The sequence below is a fragment of the Python bivittatus genome, unplaced genomic scaffold, assembly GCF_059951505.1.
Source record: "Python bivittatus isolate LINGU-HERP-01145 unplaced genomic scaffold, Pbiv_v1 ctg000110_np1212, whole genome shotgun sequence".
Classification (NCBI taxonomy): domain Eukaryota; kingdom Metazoa; phylum Chordata; class Lepidosauria; order Squamata; family Pythonidae; genus Python; species Python bivittatus.
In genome coordinates this window covers 1529484-1551184 of record NW_028277045.1, presented here as the reverse complement: position 1 = coordinate 1551184, position 21701 = coordinate 1529484, and the positions used below count along the sequence as shown (strand labels likewise).

Sequence of the window (21701 nt, the reverse complement as noted above, 5' to 3'; positions counted from 1 at the left end):
AATCAGCAAATAAGCCTTTTAAGATGGAAAGGGGGAAAAATAGTATTTCCGTTTTAGCTTCAGATTAAAGTTGTTGTTAAAAATAAGCAAATTCTCCCATTCAGACTGCTTCAAGCCAGGCTGGTCACGGAATAGGCAACCGTTAATTTGAAACATGCAGTGGGGGGGACAAAATTACATTTTAATGCAAGCTTTCGAAAAAAAGCCAGTGTTGTCATGTTCAAACAACTCACAAACACCCAGCAGAGGGAGCTGTTACCTACATCCTGTTCAAACATTGTTATTATTGTTGTTTATTGAAGTTTGTCCAGCAAATGTTCCATAAAGGGAATAACAATATTTTATGACAATAATTGCCATTTAGTGATAGCTGGGTTTACAAAAGGATTTTTGTTGGCAGATGAGTTTGATGTGATTCCTGATTGAGATTTCGATGTTGGATGGGAGACCACTAGGTAATCTCAGGGCTGCAGGTAGACTGTAAGGTTGAAAAAGATCCTAGAAGAAAGCATTTGCAAGGCATTTCTCTTTTGCTTCTAAGAAGACAGCAATCACCAAAGTCAGATTCAATTTACTTTACTTCTGCAGTAGGACCTAAATTCACAGCAAGTATTTCTAACCTCATTTATCCTTCTGACCTAATTTGCATGGAGATGTTATTATTGATTTTATTTATTTATTCTACTTATGACTCTTCAGTTAAATGCTCAGGGCAGCTCACACTGTAAGTAGCAAGGAAAAACTATCATAAATTCTATAGACTTTTAAGCCAATTTAGGAAAAATTGGCCCCTGGAAGACAATTTAAATACGGAATACGTCCACGGAGAGATCCGTCTGGCGCCAACCCTGTTACCTTTTTGGTGCCAGAAATAGGTATTTTGAATTTCCTCCAGTCTTTTTCATTTTCTTATATTCCTGCTGTAATGCATCATTTAAGCTGACCTCAGTTTTGGGGTGTTTTTTTTAAAGTCTCAGCTCTTTCTTGAATTGTCATTTGGGCTGGCTGAAGTTTGATGATGGTTTTGCTCCGATTTGCATTTGTCATTCCCGTTTGTCAGCCTGAGAATTTCTCCCGGAGGGCAGAAATGGAAAATCCGTATTTGGAAATCTATAAAGAAAGAGTTTCTCCCTTCGTCACAAGAAAGATATATTTCTTTTTCTTTTTTCTTTTTCTGCTATTTTTTACTTTTCTTTCTTTTTTATTTTTCTATCTACGTGTATATTTTTCTTTTTCTGCACACTCCATTTTTCCTGTCTTATTTTTTGCAGTTTGTATTAGTTTTTATCTGTTTAACGCTTCATAAAATTATTAGAGAAAAGCCACAGTAGCAGGACAGAGATACCTGCCTGAAAAATTCAGGGACAAACTGCTTGTTTTCACCCATGCAGTTATTCCCTTGCAGGCTCCATATGCTGATTTCAAATGAAAAGCACTCTCGTTTGCCTTCCTCCCAAAATATACAAGGTGAACATTTCAATTCTACCCAACCCAAGATGTCACATGGCATGGTGACTCAACTTCCATGGTGTCTCAACTGTCTGGCAAATTCTCTACACGCTGCGTACATCCCGTCTATTAGCACGGTTGCAAGCGATTCATGCTCAGACCTATGAAATTCAGACTGACAGATACATTGATTTAGCAAGGAGCATGGCTCTCCTACCCTGAGTGGTTAGATTGACACAAGGCCCAGGGGGTGAATTGAAAACCATGTTGGCAGGAATGGGAACGCATTCATTCATTCCCTCTCCTTCCGTCCCCTAAATGTACAAGATTTCTTTTCTCTATTTAGGAAGATCAATATGGGGTTTGCTAACAAGATCCTATGCATGTTGCCCCCCCTTTCACCTTCTCTGTCTGTCTTCTAATAAAAGGTCTTTCAGCCTCACACAGCTTTCCTAGAACACGTAACCATCGTGACAAGAGGACCCCTATCACCAAATTATTTCTCCGTGTTTGTCTCTCTCATTTCCATCTTTCTAAAAATGCTCCTCTGGAGCCATTTTTCACCTGGAATTAAAATGCTCTCTCCCAAAAGTTTCAGGAGAAACCTCCATCTGTCTACTCAGATCCATCCAATCCTTGGGTTGACTCAACACACTGGTCCATCACTCTGAGACGAGCCATCTCACAGTCTAACAAAAGACTTGAGAGGTTCGTATCACATCTTCAATCCTTCGTTCTGCAAATTTACGTGGCCACCCGTCTTAATCAAGTAACTCTGGGCAGTTCGGCATTCAAACAGAAACATACGTAGAAAAGCAGGCACAGAAGCAGGAAAAACACCTGTAAAAATAATCAAATATTGTTTCTTTGTTAAATGCAATCCCCTTTTCTTCCAGGAACAAAAGACAATGTACACAGCACGCCTTTCTCCAGAACAACCACCTTGTAAGGTGGGTTGGAGTACAGAGAGTGCTTGTTTACTTTACATTGCCACCCATCTCACATATGTGGCTCTGGGCAGCTCACACAGTTAAAAAAATAACAAAAAAAGCCCAGAAACAAATACAAATAAGTCAGCAAAACAACAACAAAACCATTAAAAAACAATAAAGCAATTTGAAACAATTAAAACCATAAAATATTGTCTGTGGGTAGCCCAACACTGATGTGGATCTCCCCAGTCCTACTCCAACACCTTAACCACTACACCACTCTAACTTTCCATAAGCTTTATTTTATTATTTTTCCATCACAATAGCATTCATTGCCCAGACAAATAGACCACCTAGTATCTGATGTCAGCGCTTCAAGGCAGGCCTGATCAAGAAACAGATACAAGAAATACTGGACCTCTACTTTATTGATCGAAGCTATAATAACTGAATCTTGAAAGCCTTCTCCTTCCCTTCTTCTTTGACCAAAAACAGTCAAAGCAGGGCTATTTTGAGTTTTTCTCATGTTTACTTGTCTTTCTAGACTGAGCTCACGTGTTGCTTACAATCTCCGTGTATCTTCTCCAAGGTCCTCTCTGTGCCCCTCCATAAATTCCCAGAACAAACCAAGATATTGTCTGAGTTCCCCCAATATACTCAGTCATAAGCTATCCCAGCCTAGTTTAGCCTACCCTGAACCTTCTATGAAGCCATCTTGTGAGTTAATACAACTTCTAGTTGTGCCTGATTACTAGCATCCAGGCCCACTCCCTTTGTACTGTTTCTCCCTTTGCGTATTGTGGGCTCACAGATCATAGTGACCCTTCTAATTCCTGTGGGAAGTGAAAAGATCAACCTCTTTTCTTCAATGTGGTTCCATTTCCCACCGAGCCAGCATCAACCAGCTTGGGAGAAAGCGTGATGTGAACATTTCAGCTACCTTCTCTCTTCATTGAGTTTGCCTTCAGATTTTTCCAACTCATCTGTTTTGCACTTAGGTAGACCAAATGAGATGGACCAAGCTGACTTCTGACCCTGGAGAAGCAATAATGGATTGGTGTATTGATCCAAACACTTGTGGCAGCCGGTCAAGGTGCCACCCTGAAACCTTCCCAATCTGTAACTTGCGCCTGGTTTCTGTTCATCCCCACTCAACCAAATGCAGAAGCAAGCAAACATTATGTCTGACAGACTAGCTAGCATCAAAATAGCCTCTCCCCTGTCAAAACACACAAGGTGTCGTTGTCCCTATGGGAACACGATTGCTGGCTTTCTCTGCATCAAACCTTCTCCCAGCTCCCTCCCCGTGAAAGACAGCAGAAATCACAGCAGCTTCATATTGATTCATTCAAGCCGAACAAACTCTCTTTTTAAAAAGTAGTTAAAGGTGGAAAGTATTGAGACCCAGCATGCACTTCTATCTTGCATATCTTTTTAAAAATAGTCTTCCAAAAGTCCACTTTGTGTTAAAATGTACTAACAAGGATTCATAGTCAGGATCTCTTTACTGTCAAGGCAGAACTTATCTTGGTTGAGTGACTGGGGTATGAGAGGCTGTTAGAGAGTGTCAAATGAATCATCTTCCCTGGTCCTTTCTATTTCCCAAGAATTTAGGAACTAGCAGGAATTTGATTGTCCATCAAAAATTGATCAAAGGGCCCATCCTAGACATCAGCCTGCTGCCTACGGGAAGGTGAATGTCAAGGGAAAATACTAGATTGGTTAAATTAGTTCCTGTAGAGTTCCCTTGCCTTTATTTTATTAGAAGCTCATGGTTTAGATAAGTAAGATACATCTCAGGAGGTCCTCACTGGTGAGAGAGAGCCAATATTATGTATGTAACGTTGTTTTAGGAAGTAAAAAGATCCATTTTGCATTAAACCTTGGTTTAGCCAGTCCATCTCTCTGAGATAAGCCATCTCACAGACTGTGGGCTGCAGGTACCCTCCTAGTAACTTGCTCTTTGAATTTGGCACCTGACCTTACTATATTCCAGCACCTCTTGATGAAAATACTAGGTATCTCAATTCAATTCATCATAGCATTTAGACTTCATTGAGAATTTGTCTTTCCTCTTATAGGGTATCATTTTAGTCCAGATAAGAGTTATATACTAGGATGAAAATAAGGAGAGGGTGTTACCAATTTTGGCAGATCTTGAAAAGCTAAGTAGTATTGGGCTGGGTTAATATTTGTATGGGAGACCTTCAGAAAATCCCAGGGCTTGTGGCTAAATTGGAAAGAACTTAAGACAACCCAGAAGATGGCAATGATTTCATATAATTGCTCCCCCCCTAAGAAAAACCCCACATTGAGATATGTCCATGATGTGACTAGGGTCCAGAGGGATTTGAAGGCGACTATCTCATTTGTCATTTATCAACTGTTTATTGCAAATGGCAAACTCTCATGTCTTCCTTAGAGTGGAGCACAATGGCTACCTTCAGAGAATTCTCGTTTTATGTTCTTGGTGTTTTCTGAGCAGAGCACCGATGCCGTTACATAGCTGGACAATGAAGCGCCTGCAGGAAAACAGCCAAGCTCAGAGAACACCAAGAACCTAACAGTTATATTCTCCACTCTTCTTCTTTAACAAGAGCCATTCAGGTGTCATGGTGAAGGCACCAGGCTAGAAACCAGGAGACAGTGATTTCTAGTCCTGCCTTAGGCACAGGTCCAGCTGGGGGATCTTGGGCCAGTCCCTCTCGCTCAGCCCTAGGAAGAAGAGGGCAACTTCTGAAAACCTCACCAAGAAAACCGCCCAGACTTCTCCAGGCAGTCGCCAGGAGTCAACACTGACTTGAAGACACACACACATTCTTCTTTATCAGCAATGAGGGATAATGGATTTACATTATGTGCGATGCATTGATGTGACCGTGTATGTGTGTGTTTGTATCTCCTACCCCTCACCTGTTCTTTTCTTTGCAATATCAGAGTCTAACCGGACAAGAACGGTGTGCAAGGGAGGGAATACAGCACCAGTACATTTGCATCCTCTCTGACGCAAGCAGAGTCACTTTTCGAGAGGCACCCAAATCCATGTTCACCGCCATTGCCCGCAGTTTGAGCCTCAACTTCTACAGAAGCAGCGCTGAAACCTCCGATACTATTTATCTTCAGCCCTGGAGGGAGCTTTGCCTGGATTCTTTGTGTCTCATGAACTCTCTCCCCCATCCTTACGATAAAAGGAAGCCAAGATGTTCAGCAACCTTTGCTGACACCTGCAGCACGCCAGGCCTTGAGAAGATACAGGAGGAATTCTTAAAATATATCCCTCGCAGACCACAATATATTCCATATGCTCCAAAACTGGGAGAGAATGAAGTCGGGCATGGGGAAGCTACCTCTGGCAAACGTTTCATTCCCACACTGGGGAAAAGTTTATCAGTGCTTCTCCCCGATTTCACAGCTGGAAAGAATTTAGAGGCAAATCCTACAGGCTGCTCGAGAGGAAGGCTTAGCTCAGAGGCGCACATAAAACCCACAACTGCCTGGAAGGAGTAAAAGAGGCCAGTTGTCAAGATGACATGAGTTCTCATCTCCTTGAATGTGTATGCATGTATGTACAGTATGTATGTATGTATGTATGTATGTATTTATCATATTTATATAGCCGCCCATCTCACATAAAATGACTCTGGATGGCGTGCAACCATTAAAAACAATAAATACATAAAAACAAGTCAAAAACTATAAAAGTACATAAAACAGGAGGGGATAGTATAAATAAGGGAGCCATCGCAAAATCTGCACGTATTTTAGACATGTAGTCTATGGGTCTTACCCCTACGAAGGAATACACGCACGTGTCTTTATTTTGTTCAGCAGAACAAAGAAAAAAAGCAAGAGAAGAAGAAAAGAAAAAGAAAAAAAAGAAGGCCAAACCACTAAATTGTCTATCTAAGGGCTTCTGATGTGTGTGGACAGAAAGTTTTGCAAAAGGATTTCAGCAAAGGATGATCAGATTTCTTTGCAATCACCTAGGTCTGGGAACAGCTTGTGCCTAAGCTGCAAATAACAGAGGACAGAGACAAAGCAGGAATAATAAGCAGTGTGTGTGCGTGTGTGTGTCTTAGAGTTCCTACCCCCTAATCTGCACTCAATTTTTACGGCAATCATTAACATTCAACAGCATCACTGAGCGGGGGACGAGGGAGCGTTTGGCAAAGTAAGCGTCACAAAGGTGTAAAGTCACCCTTACCCTAAATCTATTCATTTTACCTTTTGTGGAAAAGCCCCCCATGCCCCTGAAAAGCCCCCAACGAAGCTAGCGAATTCACAACTGTCTTCAAGCAACCCCATGTTCCTGCTGCGTTTCTTACAAATTGTAAAAAAAACAACACCGTATAAGAAGTTAGTTTCCAAGTGCAAAACATCCGTTCACTCCAAGGCAAATATAAATGGAATCTGGTCTAACCCAAACTGAAGACTTTTTCCTGCCTGAAGCTAGCCCCTTTCATCAAGAGGCATAGCCAAGTCAGTTTGGTCTAGGAGGAATTAAAGCCATACCAACTTTTCCCCACCTTCACAAAAGTGAAGAAAATAAGCCATCATTGGCTGCTTTCTTAACACCACAACTCAGGTTTCTGCAGTGGCCATTTTCTATGCCCAATGATAGGGCTGGCCCCAAGTGAATGTCATTTAAAAGGTGGGAGATGCAGCAAGTGACAAGGATTGTGTCTAATGGCAAGTTATCTACTGCTGAAGTAAAAGATCCGAAAGAGAAGCTGCCATAGATCACACAAATTCCAAATGATGAATCGCAGCTGAGCTTTGGCCCAGCCGTTTCAGAGAAATGACAAGGGAGAAGCAGAGGCAGAGTCTCTAAGGTATATAAGGGATTCTTTTTTCATTTGTCATGGATTTCTCTTGACATCATCTAATAACGTTAGATTGTCCTCAGCTGCCATTATGCTATAATTGTGTTGTTCCTGTTGTCATTTTGTTGGTTTTAATCCTATATTCCCCACCCAGAATCGCAATTTCAAGATGGGCAACTATATACATTGATGTAATTAATAAATACTCTTTGAAACACGAAGGCATTTTTGTGTTCTTTGGAGGACAAGGGTGGTATCATCACACAACCTATCTAGAGCAAACCCAATGTTGCTGCTAGATCTGGAGGGACGGAAAAAAGGATCAGGGGAAAGGATGGCCCAAGGAATGTACGCCGTACTGCAGTAGGAATATACCCGTTGTGTTGGCCTCTTGGCCATGCAATGGCATATCTACAAAGTGAAATGGATTAACAGCTCACTTTCAGTCAGCTTGAATTATGGGCTCAACGATTTGCTGGACATTTTACATGAACCAGAAGATGTGTTATCTGATGAAAATTGCTTAATTTAATATCCTGGCTTGACAAGGCAGTGAACTGTACATCTTTTGGTGAATATGCCAAGGCAGATGATTTCACTTAGCTGGAAAGATTAAGAAACCTGCTTTTTTGCTCCCTCTTTCACACACCCCAGCCCACACCATCCTTCTTTGATTGGCTAAAGGAGTTCTCTGACCCACTTCCTAAGACAAAATCAATTGACTTCTAAGAACAAAAATGAAGAGACTTTACTGCACCAATTGGTCCCTCTTCTCCCCCAAACTTGAATACATTTAGTTTTACGAAACACCTTGCAACTGAAATGAATTTAATGGGAAAATGAAACATCCAACTCAAACATTTCCATCAATGTTTTGATGGCTCTCTCTTACTGCATCAACTAACACAGGAAGAAGTTGATTCAACTGGGAAGTAGGTGGAAACTATTTTGGTAGACATGTTAGCTAATTCTGGCCAGGGAAATTCTGCATTTTTTTTTTTTTTGGTTCCTATGAGTTTGCACACAATGTGATGAAGAACATTTGCTTTCAAAATACTTGTGCAGAGGTGAAAGACTCCTGTGATTATTGAGTTTTAAGGTATCCAAAGGAGATGGGTGAACAATCTGCTTTTCATTGGACCATTATCTCCTTCGGCACTCAACCGTCTCTCTGGCTTCCCATACTTTTATGTCATCCACTGAGAAGACACCATAAAAACACCTCCCAGGAGCTTACTCAGATCAGAAATGATGGACAGCTAGAGATTTCAGTGTACCAAACTTCTTTCCTCCTTTAGCTACTGGGTTAGTATTTCTTGTAGCTATTTTGTTGCTTCCAGTTTTGTTTTTTTAATATAGGTTCTTTTTTATATGTTCTTCTAATACATTTTCTTTCTTTCTTTCTTCTATAAGCAAGCTTGGATTAATGTACTGTAGATGATAAAGTGGTTTATGGGAGCATATTCTCACTCCACGTCATTTTCCCATAAATGTTGTGTTTGTGTACTCATTTCCCTATAAAATATGAATTTTAGTGCACCTTATCAAGTTCAGAACTGCATTGCAAAATTTAGGGAAGGAAGGAAGGAAGGAAGGAAGGAAGGAAGGAAGGAAGGAAGGAAGGAAGGAAGGAAGGAAGGAAGGAAGGAAGGAAGGAAGGAAGGAAGGAATCTGTTTGAAGGAAAAGGTTTCAGGACCTGAGTGAAGATAGTGTCTTTCATTGTGGAGAAAGCTTTAGCATCACCCACAGATTTCTATTTAAGCCTTGGATGAGCCTTGATGGATTTTTGTTATTCTCATTAATAATAATTGATCCATCCAACTAAACTAAAAGTGCAAATCAAGAGACCAATTTCTTACAACTCCCTAAATTAAAAAAAAAAGCTTCCCAAAATGATTTTTCATAAGATTTAGGATGAATGAGGAGGCAAGGAACAACACCCAATGCTTCCTTAGCTTAGATATCATATCTATGGAAGCCAAATCCACTAATACAAGCTTTTGTGATCAACCTAGCAGGGTTTTTCATCCTAAAGCTGTTGGGCTGTTCCAATTTTCTAACAGCATGGTGGTTTCTGTCTGGCTTTAGAGCTTCCAGTCCTGTTTTCTTCCAAAACCCAGGGTGAATTTGTCTTTTGAGGTTGCATTCAACCCCTTTTTAATATCTAAAACTTCTGTTCACTTCCCCCTTTTTTTCAAGAGAAGGTTGAAATATTTTTCATGCCTCCTCTCATTTAGGCAGCATATCCTTCTTATGACTGCAAGAGAATGCAGTTCTTATTTTAATGTGGTTTTAGTCCTGGCTCATGTGTAGACACCAGTAACTCTATCCCTTTTCTTGGTTCACTTCCAGACCCTGGTAGAAGCATATTCCAGGATCCCCGTCTGTCTTCTCTGTCTCTGATGTCTCTCTGCGGAGAAAAGATAAATTGAAAGGTACAAAGAAGGACTATCATGATTTATTGGATGCCTGGATCTTATCTTTTTCTTCGTTGTTGCTATGTCTGAGTTACACTAAGTAACCTTGGAAGAGAGCTGCTCCATCACTTTTTCATATGGAAGTCAGATGTAGAGGTTCCTTCTGTTCATCTCCTTTACCTGTTCTATTGAACCACATCTGCCCACGTTTGCTTAAATTCAAGGGGAGAAAGCACCAACATTTTCTCAGTCTTTGTGATGTAGAAGCTCTGTTCTTCTCCTGGCTGGGGCTGATGCCTTATCAATGCTTCTGGACCATGCCAGATTGGGAAGTTGATGTTAGTGGTCATCAAGGATGGAGAAAGACCTTCAGTTCTTGCTCACTGCTGCTAAATTAAATTATATGAAGATGAGTGTTAGCCAGAAAACACTTGCTTCAGTGCTTGAATTGTGGTTCATGATGTATGGAAAGAAGGGCAAAAACCCACAGAATTGTAGTTATGCTCACCCTATTTTAACAACACATGCCCAATCTTTCACCTAACATCACAGTAGGATGAGTCAAAGTCAGGCAACAATAGATAAGGTTTCCCAGGATTTGGGGCTATAAGGAGAATGGCCAGCTGGTCTTCCTCCTCTAGATCTCTAGGAAAAAGGGTAGGGGAAGCCAAATCTCAAGGAGTCACAATGAAGGGTGTAGCAGATAGGTGAATGTTTACCAGCAAAGGCAGGCTTATACATCAGAGAGATGATCCATCAAATAGTCAAGCCCTACAACATGTAGGGTTTTGAAGATTCAACCTAACATATGAAATTGTCCCTGAAAAGTAATTGGTAACCAGTGCAGATACTTCAGAAAGAATCTAATACAATTCTAGCATCTCTGGTAGCCTCATTTTGCATGTTCTAGATAGTCTCAGTATCCTTCTAAGTCAGGACAGGGCAATTTTTGCCAGCCTGAAGGCCACTTCAGACTTTGTGTGGCCCATTGGGTGTTACATTCCAAGAGTGGGTAAACCAGAGCTTATATGGGGAAGGAGTCCAAGGGGTTTCAAGGATAAAATGAATGCCTTGACCATCAGTAATTCTTAACCTTCCATTCAGGGCCTTCAAAACTTCTAACCTCCCCCATGAGCCCCCCCACCCACAAAAAGGCCCACATTTTTGGCTCCATAAAAATGATGAGGTGGCCCATATCTTGCTCCCAGGCTGTTGTAACTTATTTTCAACACCATTTCATCTGTTTGTTTGTTTTTTTTAACAAAGAAGGAAAAAGTCAGACTAAACATTTTCTCCCCTGTCTGCTTCCCTAAAATTTTCTGTTCTATGGAAGATAAACCTGGAGAGAAGTTTTCTCTTCCTCCATCACTGTCCCTCTTACCTGTGCCTCTAATGAAAGTCCATCCAGGTACATCAGAGTAGCACCACCACCAGGTTGAGAGTCAAAGGGCAAAAGACTGTGAAGGACCAGATTTTAAAGAAAAGATCCCATGGGAGTCCTGATCCATTCAGTACTTAGCAGCCCCTTTTGAGTAGGTGTGCCACTGGATTTAGGAAAGTTAGTATCAGCAGGACTTAAGAAGAGGCTAGAAAGCTTCTCATATAAATGTCTCTGTCTGGTATGAGTTACACATTGGATTGTGTAGACACATTGATTGTGCCTCATAGTTAGTGGTGAACCTGAATCTTATCACCAGTTTCCTAGTCAACTGGCCTTTATTGTTACCTTAGTCATGACTCTTGGTTCTGTTCTTCCAAATTCTCTGGAAGGGTGTTGGTTGATCTACCTCAATGAGCAGCAAATCACTTTGTGGAGGGAACTCCAACTCTATCAACCATCAAGGTGGGACTAATCTGCATGAATTGGCCAAAGTATGTCTGTAAGTATGCTCTTACAGGGCTCTTTCCTTGATTGTTTCAGAAAAGCATCTTGCTCACACTCCCATCACAGTAAAGTGCTTTTGAAAGATGTTTCCTGCCCTAATAAACTTGGAGAACTCAAGACCTGGCTGTTTCCTTGTACTATATCCTGAACACTTGTTACTGGAGATCTGAAATAGGAAATCTACAGTCTTGCTGGTGACCACCCACACTCGGTTGTATTATCTCCTCATTACAGTGGTTTGCTTTCAATAGAAGTACATTCTGAAGAAATGCCCTTGGCTTTTAATATGCAACTCTGTTTTAAAAATTCTGAATTTCCTGATGCCACATGGACTCAGCCTCACAGAAATTCAGAAGGCTTTTCTTGATGGATGACTTTGTCAGTGGCAACCAGCAGCTTTGTTCTTTTTAATGATGCAACCATATTAAGTGATTATTTTTCTTTGACAACCCAATTTTTTTTTTAAAAAAACCTCTGGTCTTCTTTTTCAGAACTGAGCAGCAATATTTCCAGAGAACTTCCACTTAAATGAGACTTACTCCTCATTAATCACATCTCTGAGTTGACCACTTCTGGATCAATCTTTTCCAGGTGTTCCTTCTAGAAACCCACCAAGATCTCTCTTGGAAGCTGATACTCTGATTGGCTTCTAATTGGCTGATTATTAAAAATGTCATTTTAACATGCTGACAGTTTCTTGTTTGCAGTTGGTAAACTTCCAAGCTTCCCTTGATTATTCCAATGTGATTGGATAAACGGGAGAAGGAAAAATGTACTTGAGTTGAGGTGAATCTGGCTTCTTCAGTGCTGCAAGATGCTATCTTTTTATGGTGATACCATGATGAGGTTAAATTCATATTGACAGTATTTATTATTTGTTATATTAGATTTCATACATTTCTTCCATCAGCGGAAATATTTCAATTTTTTTCAAGGAATTTCTTTAGCCATAATATTGTACAGAAGAAAAACAAGTGGAACACCAATTGGCCTCCAGATTTCTCCTCTCTACATTTTATTTATACATTGATTCCTTTGGGGGGTTGTTTTTTAAATCCACCCAAGCTTTATTTTATTGTAAGAGACATTCTCTTTTCATTGCATGACTGCTTCTGTTATGATAGCTCCTACTTGCTATCTGCATTTTTTAAAATCAGCAACATGATTGATTAATTGAAGTGCTCCTGTTCAGCCAAGAATCAATTCATTGAATCCATGGCTTTTAAAAAATTAAAACAAATGAGCGAAAGCATTCATTAACCTGGAAAGGAGCCAACTTAGCAGATAAGTGCAATAGCTTCACTCACCCATTAAGACTTCTTGATTGGCTCAAGGATGCTTGCAATTAACCCATTTTTTAAAACAGCTATGTTGGAAAAGTGCATAAAGTTGTGCCTTTGATCTAGCTGGAATGTGGAGAGGGGTGGATAGGTAGAATATTTATATTCCACCACCAGCCTTCCCCTGACTTTACCTTCTGTTCTGCCAGCAGAATCCAAGCAGGAACTGAAATTTGCTAAGTTCATCCTCCATGAAGTTCATCCACCATGAAGCCTATCTCTCTCCCCTGCTCTCTTCAGGATGGCTGCAGTGCTGTCTATATTCTCTTAGGAAGACATCCAAGTGAACTCTCTGGAATTTATTTGGATTACATTTTAAGCAAGACATTTTAAAGATCCCGAAAGAGCTGGGGGTAGAAATGTTCATTGGAGCCCATCTCCATCGTGTTCTGCTTATGGAATCCAGTGTTACTGTTTTTCTCCACTGAAGTCCATGGCCCAGTCAGAGAATGGGATGGGATGGGGTGGGGTGGAGAACACCAAATGCTGAAGTAACTCTCATGGTTCTATTCTGGGAGATGGAAAGCATGGATACATTTGGTCATCTCAAGACCTGAAGCATAGATTAGTTGGGATGATCTCTTTGAGAGAGACCCAACACCTTCTCCCACTCTGATTTTAAGCACTCTTTGCATCAGAACATTTATTAGCATCATGATTAGGACTGAGCTATGGTTCAGCTCAAGGGAAGGAAAATGGGCATTAAACAAACAGGTGTCCTACGCCTTGCACATATGGAAAGATTAGAGGGATTCTCCTCACGCTCAGGAAACACGTGGGCATAGATGTACTCTTATTCCTTCCATGCATTCTAACATGCTCACAACATTTATTTCTGGTCACATGGATGCTTATCTATCCTCTTTTCAAAATCAGGATATTTGTATTTTAAAAGTACAATTTGGAAAGAGATGAAGAAATTCTCTTACCAGAGTATCACTAAAATGAAGTAACTTTGCAACCCAGCTGCATTGCTGATTTTATTATCTGTGCTTACTTGTTAGAATACCTATTCATCAATAAATAGAACCAGCAAAATATTACATCCCAAAAACCCTACGAGTAAGTTTTTTTTTTTTTTTTACATGAGACCACTTCCACCTATTTTAGCACTTTATAACACAAATGAGTTTAACATCACACCTAGCATATGCAGATAATTTTCTTGAGGAGTATTTGGTTTTTAGGGGTCCTGTCTTTTTTACAGAGGAAGACAAAAATGATACAACAATTATTTACAGATCCAATGTTCCAATTTTCAATAAATTCACAGGACTTGGTTTACATTTTTTTTTCAACTTGATTTTGGGATGTGTGCAATGATCTAAAGTAAATGTAACACAGATTGCACGGAAATGGCCCATTGCTTTGAAGATCTTGAGAGAGAGAGAGAGAGAGAGAGAGATTTTTAAGAGTCATGATGGTCAACAAGGGAATGACTCCACCAGTGCTGAAAAATTCTTCTGAAGAAATTAATGTTTACATAGCACTCAGTTGTTCTCATTCATTTGCCCTTACTTGCTCATCATATCATCCTCAAAAAGCCAAAGGTACTGCTTGTAGCTGCTCACGGGAAGATAAATATTAATACTAAATTACATGATCAGGTTGGATGTAGCATCCCGTTCACCCTGCCTGGGTGAGATCAATTGTGTGATTAAAATCATAAGGAAGAAAATAACTGATGGAGAAACGAGCATATGAGATACCTTCTGAAACCTAGCAACAAATATTCGTGCAACCCATGACTTCAGCTTGGTTGGATGAACTTTGTCTTTTAATAAAGCCCCAAGGTCTGCCAGCTAGAATCAGGTACCAAATATATATGCCTATCATTAAAAAAAATAGGATGCTTTGGAGATTTTGACTCCAGTAATTTGTTTTTATCAGAGTCATCAGAACTCAATGTACGTCTTATACAAACAATGCCTTTCGGTCCATCATAAGCGTTCTTCATTTTGAAAGCTTACTTTTAGATGGGAAAGAATTGTTACTATGACTGGGGAGTCAAAACCTCACAAATTCAACCAGAAATACGTGAGCAGGTCCCAATCCATTTTCTGCCCAACTGGGAGAAAAGAACCAAGCTGTTTTATGGGTTGCACGTCTAGAGTTCCCTTGTGTGCTTGGCAGAGGACTGTTAAAGTGCAGAGATTTTGAGAAGGCAAACTAAGGCAGCAGGGCGAAGCCTTTTCTAATCCCTAAACCTATCAGTGGGGATTGCTCCTCCACCATCTTTACATTCCTTCCAGAAATCAAAACTAGACTCATTTAAACTGTTCTTGTATGAGGCTTCCTTCACATTTTAGCACATGATAGATCACTGCAGGCAGATGTTAGGTTCCAGGGCAGAAGACACCATCCAAATAATTTAAAATGTACATTCACATAGCATCCTGTGGTTCAAGGGAGCCAAGAAACAAATAATAGGGAAATTCATAATATGTTTGGGCCATCCTTCTTTGTCCCTAGAGACGCCCTAGAGCAGAACATCAGGAAAGGACTCATGATCTTTAAGAGAAGATGCCAAATGCTTCACCGAAGCATAAATTCCCAAGTCATCACTGTTAATGGCATGAAATCAATATATTTAGTAGCGTAGTGTAAACATGTCCAGGAAAAGCTCACCCACACAAGTTAGGAAGAAAAGTGTTTAATTAAAGTGATGCTTCCTATTGTGGTTAAAAAAAACAAAACGTGGTGAATTGGGAACTCCCAATGTATGTTTATGCACACGCTTATCCAATTCATCCTAAGAAATCTTTCTATGTGTCCTAGTGGAATTCATGAATATTGCAAGATTTGGAGCTTTTTAAAAAAGTTTATGCTTGTACACATGCATTTATGCATACATGCACACCCACACCTGTACACAGATGGACAGAAATATGTATATGTGCTTAATTTGCACAAATATATATTTTATGTGCCTTTGTGTATATATCTCTGTATGTGTCGGTGTATGTTGATAAACACAACCCTGGAAGGATCAAAAACATATAACCTGTAGATCAGTGTTTCTCAACCTTGGCCGCTTTAAGATGTGTGGACCAACTCCCAGAATTCCCCAGCCAGCATGCTGGCTGGGGAATTCTGGGAGTTGAAGTCCACACACCTTAAAGCGGCCAAGGTTGAGAAACACTGATCTAGATTATCTTTCAAAAATGAAGACTTCCCATTCAAATTAAGTTTTGAACTGAGAAACCAATGGGCTTAATTTGATACTGCAATTTGAAGTGATCCTTCCTATTGCGGTTCAAAAAACCATAAAGTGGTTTGGAAGTCAAGTTGGAACTAAAGTTGGAAGTCAATATTTCAGAGAGGAATTAGCAGCCTGATAGAACAGCGCCCAAAGAAATCTGTTAGGATTAAAATAGCCCTTCGTTCAAAATAGCTCTTAGCTCTTGAATCTTAGTTCTGCTGTGGACCTTAGCTATGCAAGTTCCAGAAATAAACCGGAAACCGTTTTTCCCCCCTCAGCCATCGGCTGGATGGTAGAGACCATCTGAGACATTCTGATATCTACAAATTCATCTTGTCTGGTGGAGGCACGTGTTTTCCTGAAGCCAAAGAATGCTTTGGGATGAGTGTGGAATATGAGCTTTTGTTCCCCAACATCTCTCTGCTCTCATCTTCCCCCACCTACTTCTTAAAGATGAAAGAGATTCTGGGGCAGAAACATCTCTGATGTCTCCAGAGTCCAACAGAAAGAGGCCAGAATGAGTCCCATGTTTCATCTCAGACAGAACCATAGGAAGAAGAAAACTCCATATCAACATAATTCTGAACGTGCTCTCAGAATTACCTGATGGCCACATCTATCATACAGGGGTTCAACCACACTCTTCTCGCCCACCCCAATACAAGGTCATCAACAGTCTTCCAAAGCCTTTAAACATGCAGAGACCCCCCCCCAAATGGCAACAGCGCTTACCTTCTTCCCTAAGCAGGGAATATTTAGTAGAGTTTATCCAAGTCCCAACAATTATTTTGGCTCTTCCCATCATGGCCGCCAAATGCATGGGGAAAACATTATAGCATTACGGCATGGACCGTTTCCAGCAGACATTATAGGGGAACTGAGGACTAACTATCTGGCTGGCATTTTTGGATGGCGGCCAAAGATTTTGTTTAACAACTTGTTTGGCCCAAAGCCAATAGATGGTGTAAATTCTGAATTTTTAAGGTACTGCAGTCATGGCGCCTAGAAGACCTTAGCTGGTTTTGAAAAAGATAAGCAGGTTTGGCTCAGTTTAATTCTAGGTTGAGAAACCACTACTAAATCCTTGGACTGTAGACTAGATCAGGGAATAAAAATAAAAGATAATGCCAAACTCCTTCTAAATTGTTGCCATAAAACGTTAAGGCATATGGTTATAGAGTTATTTGAATCTAACTCAGATCTCGTAACATCACTCTGAGCAAAAGGAAAGTAGGGCGTGGAGAAATGAAGTAGACTGTGTATTTAAGGAAAGTTTTCTTCTGATATTTTCCAGCATTTGACACGTATCAGAAAGAGAGAGGATTGGAGGAAAAGGTCAGACAAGAAACCTTTTAAACCAGTGTTTCTCAAACTTGGCCACTTTAAGATGTGTGGACTTCACCTCCCAGAATTCCCCAGCCAGCCATGGTGGCTGGGGAATTCTGGGAACTGAAGTCCACACATCTTAAAAGTGGCCAAGTTTGAGAAACACTGGTGTAAACGAAAGGGACCTGTAATGAAAATAAAGAGAAACAACTGAAAAGAAAAAGTTGTGCCTAACAACTCTTTTCGTTTCATCTGCAGCTTTTAAAATCTCTGTAAAAAGAGAGACGTTCGATGTGCGGGTTTGAAAAGGATACAGAGAGAGAGAGAAAGGGATATGGAGAAGGCTATATATTATCATTTATTAAAGAACATTGTCAATATCAACACCAAAAAGAAAAGGGAGGAATCAAAAGAAGGGAAATTTCAACCTATTCTAGATTCCCCCCACTCACCCCACCCAAAGCATATCGAGAAGGGCAGTGAAGCTCTTGGCATCTCACTCGGAAGCAAAATCAAAACCATTTAAGGCTACAGGGTGGTACCAATGCAAACCCAGGATGGCTGAGTGAGGAGGCCACGGGAAGGGGCAAAGGTGTGTTGTGTTGGACAGTGGCTTGGAGACACCAAAGTAGAGGTGATACCACCCCATGGTCTCACCAGAGAAGAGGGCCTGGTCCATCTCTAGAGTGCTTATCTGTGAACATTCGGTCCAACCAGTTCTGCAAAGCTCATGCCATTTTGCAGTTCCCTTGTTAGCTGTTCTCACTCCATTCTGCCGTCATGCCCACCCCATGAACTGAATGGTACTGATGTGGGGAAAGAGTCCTGGGCATTCCATGGGCATAGAGGAACTCAGCTGGTTGTAAGTTTCCAGGAGGAGACTGGATGCTTGCTTGAGGCCCACACTGCCGGACAATGGGCTGGTGAGGAACGGAGGTCTGGTGCTGGAACATGGCATGGGTGTCCCCGATTTGGGGGGAGGGATGACCGGCAACAGTGGCAAGGCGGGGCATCAGGGAGCCCGAGGTGAAGTGAGCTGAGAAATGTTGGTAAGGCAACCTGTCTATAGGTTGCATCGGCGTTACTGTGCAGCTGCTGTAGGATGACATGGTGGACCAGGTGTTGCAGCTGAGGTCTTCCAAGCTGGGCACCGCTTCTGGGGCTGGGGCTGCACTGGCGTACATACAGGCTTGGCGTTGAGCTGACTCAGTCCTGTAGGCGCTGTTCAGTCCTTGCTGCTGGGGATAGCTGGAGCGATAGAAAGAGTCTTCTTCTGCTGGAGATGTTTCCATGTAGGGTTTCTTGTAAGGATGTTCAGTGGTGGAACATTCATCATCTGAGAAGACACAAATGGGAAGCCTTCAAGAGATGCACATTTTGCACTGAATCTCACAGCCATTTGGCTGAGCCCATCTTGTCACATTCCCCAAATCAGGAGTGGACTTTTCTGCTCAAGGGCCGTATTTGGCCTGGAAGGAGTATACCGGGGCCACATCCCCCCAGAGCATGCAAAAAATACCTCTACACTTGATTTATCTGCTAAGAGTTATGTTTTGTTCAAGAGCTCAAGGCAGCATACACAGCACTTCATCCTCCTATGTTTCCTTACAACAACAACCCTGTCAGATGGGCCAGGTTGATAGAGAGGGATTGGCCCAAAGCCCCCCAGGGAACCTCTATGGTTGAGGGGGGACTAGAATCTGGGTCTCTCTTGTCCTAGTTCTGCACCTTCACCACTACACCACACTGGCTCTTGGCCTTAGAAGCAGGGATTCACCCAAAGTCACCTTGGCTGAGGAGGGACTAGAACCTGGGTCTAACACCTTAATCACTACAGCACAATGGCTTTCCATTTGCTTACAGTTAAAGGGAGTCAACAGGAGTACTCTCAAAAGGGCATGTAATGCTATTCCTTTCTCTCACATTGAAAAGTTATACCACTTCTCCTTCCCTCCTCCCTGTCTCCTCCTTCTCCTTCTCCTTCTCTCCTTCTCCTTCTTCAGAAATGGGTTTGATTTAAAACTTGAACAAGGAAAGATCAAGCCATGCCCTGTCGAGGTGCTATTCTGGATATATAAAGCAGCCAAAAGAATCATTCAGGATGGAGATTCCCAACCATGAAAGGACATGGCAGCTTTGATAAATGAGACTTTTGCTGCCCATCAAGCCTGAGCCATTGGGGAGATAGCAAGGAGACAAGGCCCTCTGTTGTTGTCTCCTGGGACAGGGCATGATCTATGTGGCTGAGAGGTAGGGGGAAGTGCACCATGGGCAAGATAGCCCTCTTGCATATTACAATGCAAGGAAATGAGATAAAGTGAGCGAGGGGAGAGGACAGGAAGCCACCCACCAAGTGGGAATCCCAAAACTGGAAAGAAAGCTTTTTTTGTGTGCTTTTATCACTCTTCCATGGCTGGAGACAAATGATGGATGGTTTTCATGTTGACAGGATGGCTCCAACCAGAGACCACTGCCCCCAACTTTCTGTTGTTGCTTCTTTGGGGAAGAGAAGCAGCTAGTGGTCAAGCTAGGATGTGAGAGCTTTAGGATTAACACTACATCTGCTTTTGCCATTTCTCCAAAGTTGTCTTCCCCCTCGCAAAAGAGGTTCCTGATTTTTGGCTGTATTCTCAGGGGCTAGAGAATTCCTTTCAAATTTCTGTTGGTGGTGTCTGTGGAGCTGACTTTCTCATTAGAGAAGGCAGAGAGGGCTACTGGTGCTGTGACATAGCTTTCCATGGTTGTGCAACTTCCTCAGTATGGGGCACCGGTATTGAAAAGGTGTCTTGGAGAAGTTGGCTCCTGGTGTCTCCCCTTAGGACTGAATGAAAATATGGGCAGCCAGGGAGGTTGCAGACTGTGAGATGGAAATGGAAGAAGACAGGGAGGCTGCAGACCAAGGGAGAGAGAAATTTCAGTTCCACATCTTTCCATTGTTCCAAAACCTCCCTGGCTGCTCCTATTTCCTAATCTGGAAAGGTTCCCTAGTAGGAGCCCTTCTAATGCCTTGCCTTCAAACTGAATAGAAAGATGGGAACTTCTCAGCCTGAAAAGGTCTCCTAAAAGAAGTTTTCTTGTAACGTCTTCCTTTGGGAATGAATGGAAGTGCGGAAAGCCAGGGAGGCTGTAAATCACTGGAGAGGGGACTTCCAATTACATCTCTCTCCAGCCCTCTCAAGCTTCCCTGGCTGTAATAGTATATGGGGAAGACCTTGGGAGACTGGTCCAAGAGATGCTGCCCAGGGAATGATCAGATAAGAGACAGCATAGCCCACAGGTGGGGCAAGAGGCTCAGAACAGACCCTCCCTAATTTCTCAGGCTGTAAAGGAAACTATGGGAGGGGGGGGGGAGAATTGTACTTTCAGACTTGCAAGATTCTATCAATGTAGCTTTACAATAAAGTAGAATTAGCTCATCTGATTGTGATTCCTAACTGGTTTACCCCACGAGACCAACATCAGTCTTGCAAGTCTGAAAGTACAATTCTCCCCCCATCTCCTTTACAGCCTGAGAAACTAGGGAGGGTCTCTTCTGAGCCACTTGCCCCACCCATTATGCAGCTGTGGGCTATCCTATCTCTTATCTGACCATTCTCTTGGCAGCATCTCTTGGCCCATTCTCCAAAGGTTCTTCCCACATACCATTTCATTGGCTGCCCCAATTTCCCAGTCTAAAAATCTCCTGGAAGAAATTCCTTTTTGAGGTCTTCCCTTAGAATTAAATGGAAGTGTAGGAAGCCAAGGACGCTGGAGAGATTATTGTACAGTGTAAGTTAGGGCAGAACTTAGCTACTTTGTCACCAAACAAGTCAAAGAACATCACATTCCATCCTGGAGAATTTCCCCAAATTTCCTTTCTTTTTCTGAAATTTTTTTTAGAAAGATATATATTCTACCACATTGAGAACAGTCAGAAAAAAGTTAGGAGAATTTTCAACTTGGCACTATTTAGAACATTTAAAATTGAAGTGATTTACAGTGGCATTTTTCCTGGCAGATTATATTTACCTGAGTGCAAAATGCTACATGAAAAATTGGTTTAAATATTCTAAATAAATCCAGCTCCAACTTACAGGAGGGACTCTTTCTGACTCCTAAAATAAGATGTTTCAGTGGGGGAGTCTTTTAAGGTGAAGCTAGTAGAAAGTCCAGGTTTGGATTTAGTTAAAATCATTCTATTTATTTTAAAGTTTAGAACTAAAAAATGGAAAAGAAAAGTGGAAATTACCTTTCCCCCCCTAAACTGATTTGTCAGACTCTCCAGGGCTGGCAGTTTGATTTGAATATCCAAAGTGAAGCAGATCAATTTTTCCATATTGATTCAGA

The 21701-nt window shown here is 41.5% G+C and overlaps 1 protein-coding gene across 6 annotated transcripts in view; it reads right to left on the bottom strand.

Moving 5' to 3' along the window:
• Positions 1 to 17715: 17715 nt before the first annotated feature.
• Positions 17716 to 21701, bottom strand: part of TBX5 (T-box transcription factor 5) — a 43646-nt gene continuing 39660 nt past the window's right edge. For all 6 annotated transcript variants that reach the window (XM_025171090.2, XM_007435040.4, XM_088136650.1 and 3 more), the window contains one exon: positions 17716 to 18711. In XM_025171090.2, coding sequence (XP_025026858.1) covers positions 18128 to 18711 — 584 coding nt within the window. In that variant the 3' untranslated portion in view covers positions 17716 to 18127. The remainder of the gene's footprint in view (positions 18712 to 21701) is intronic.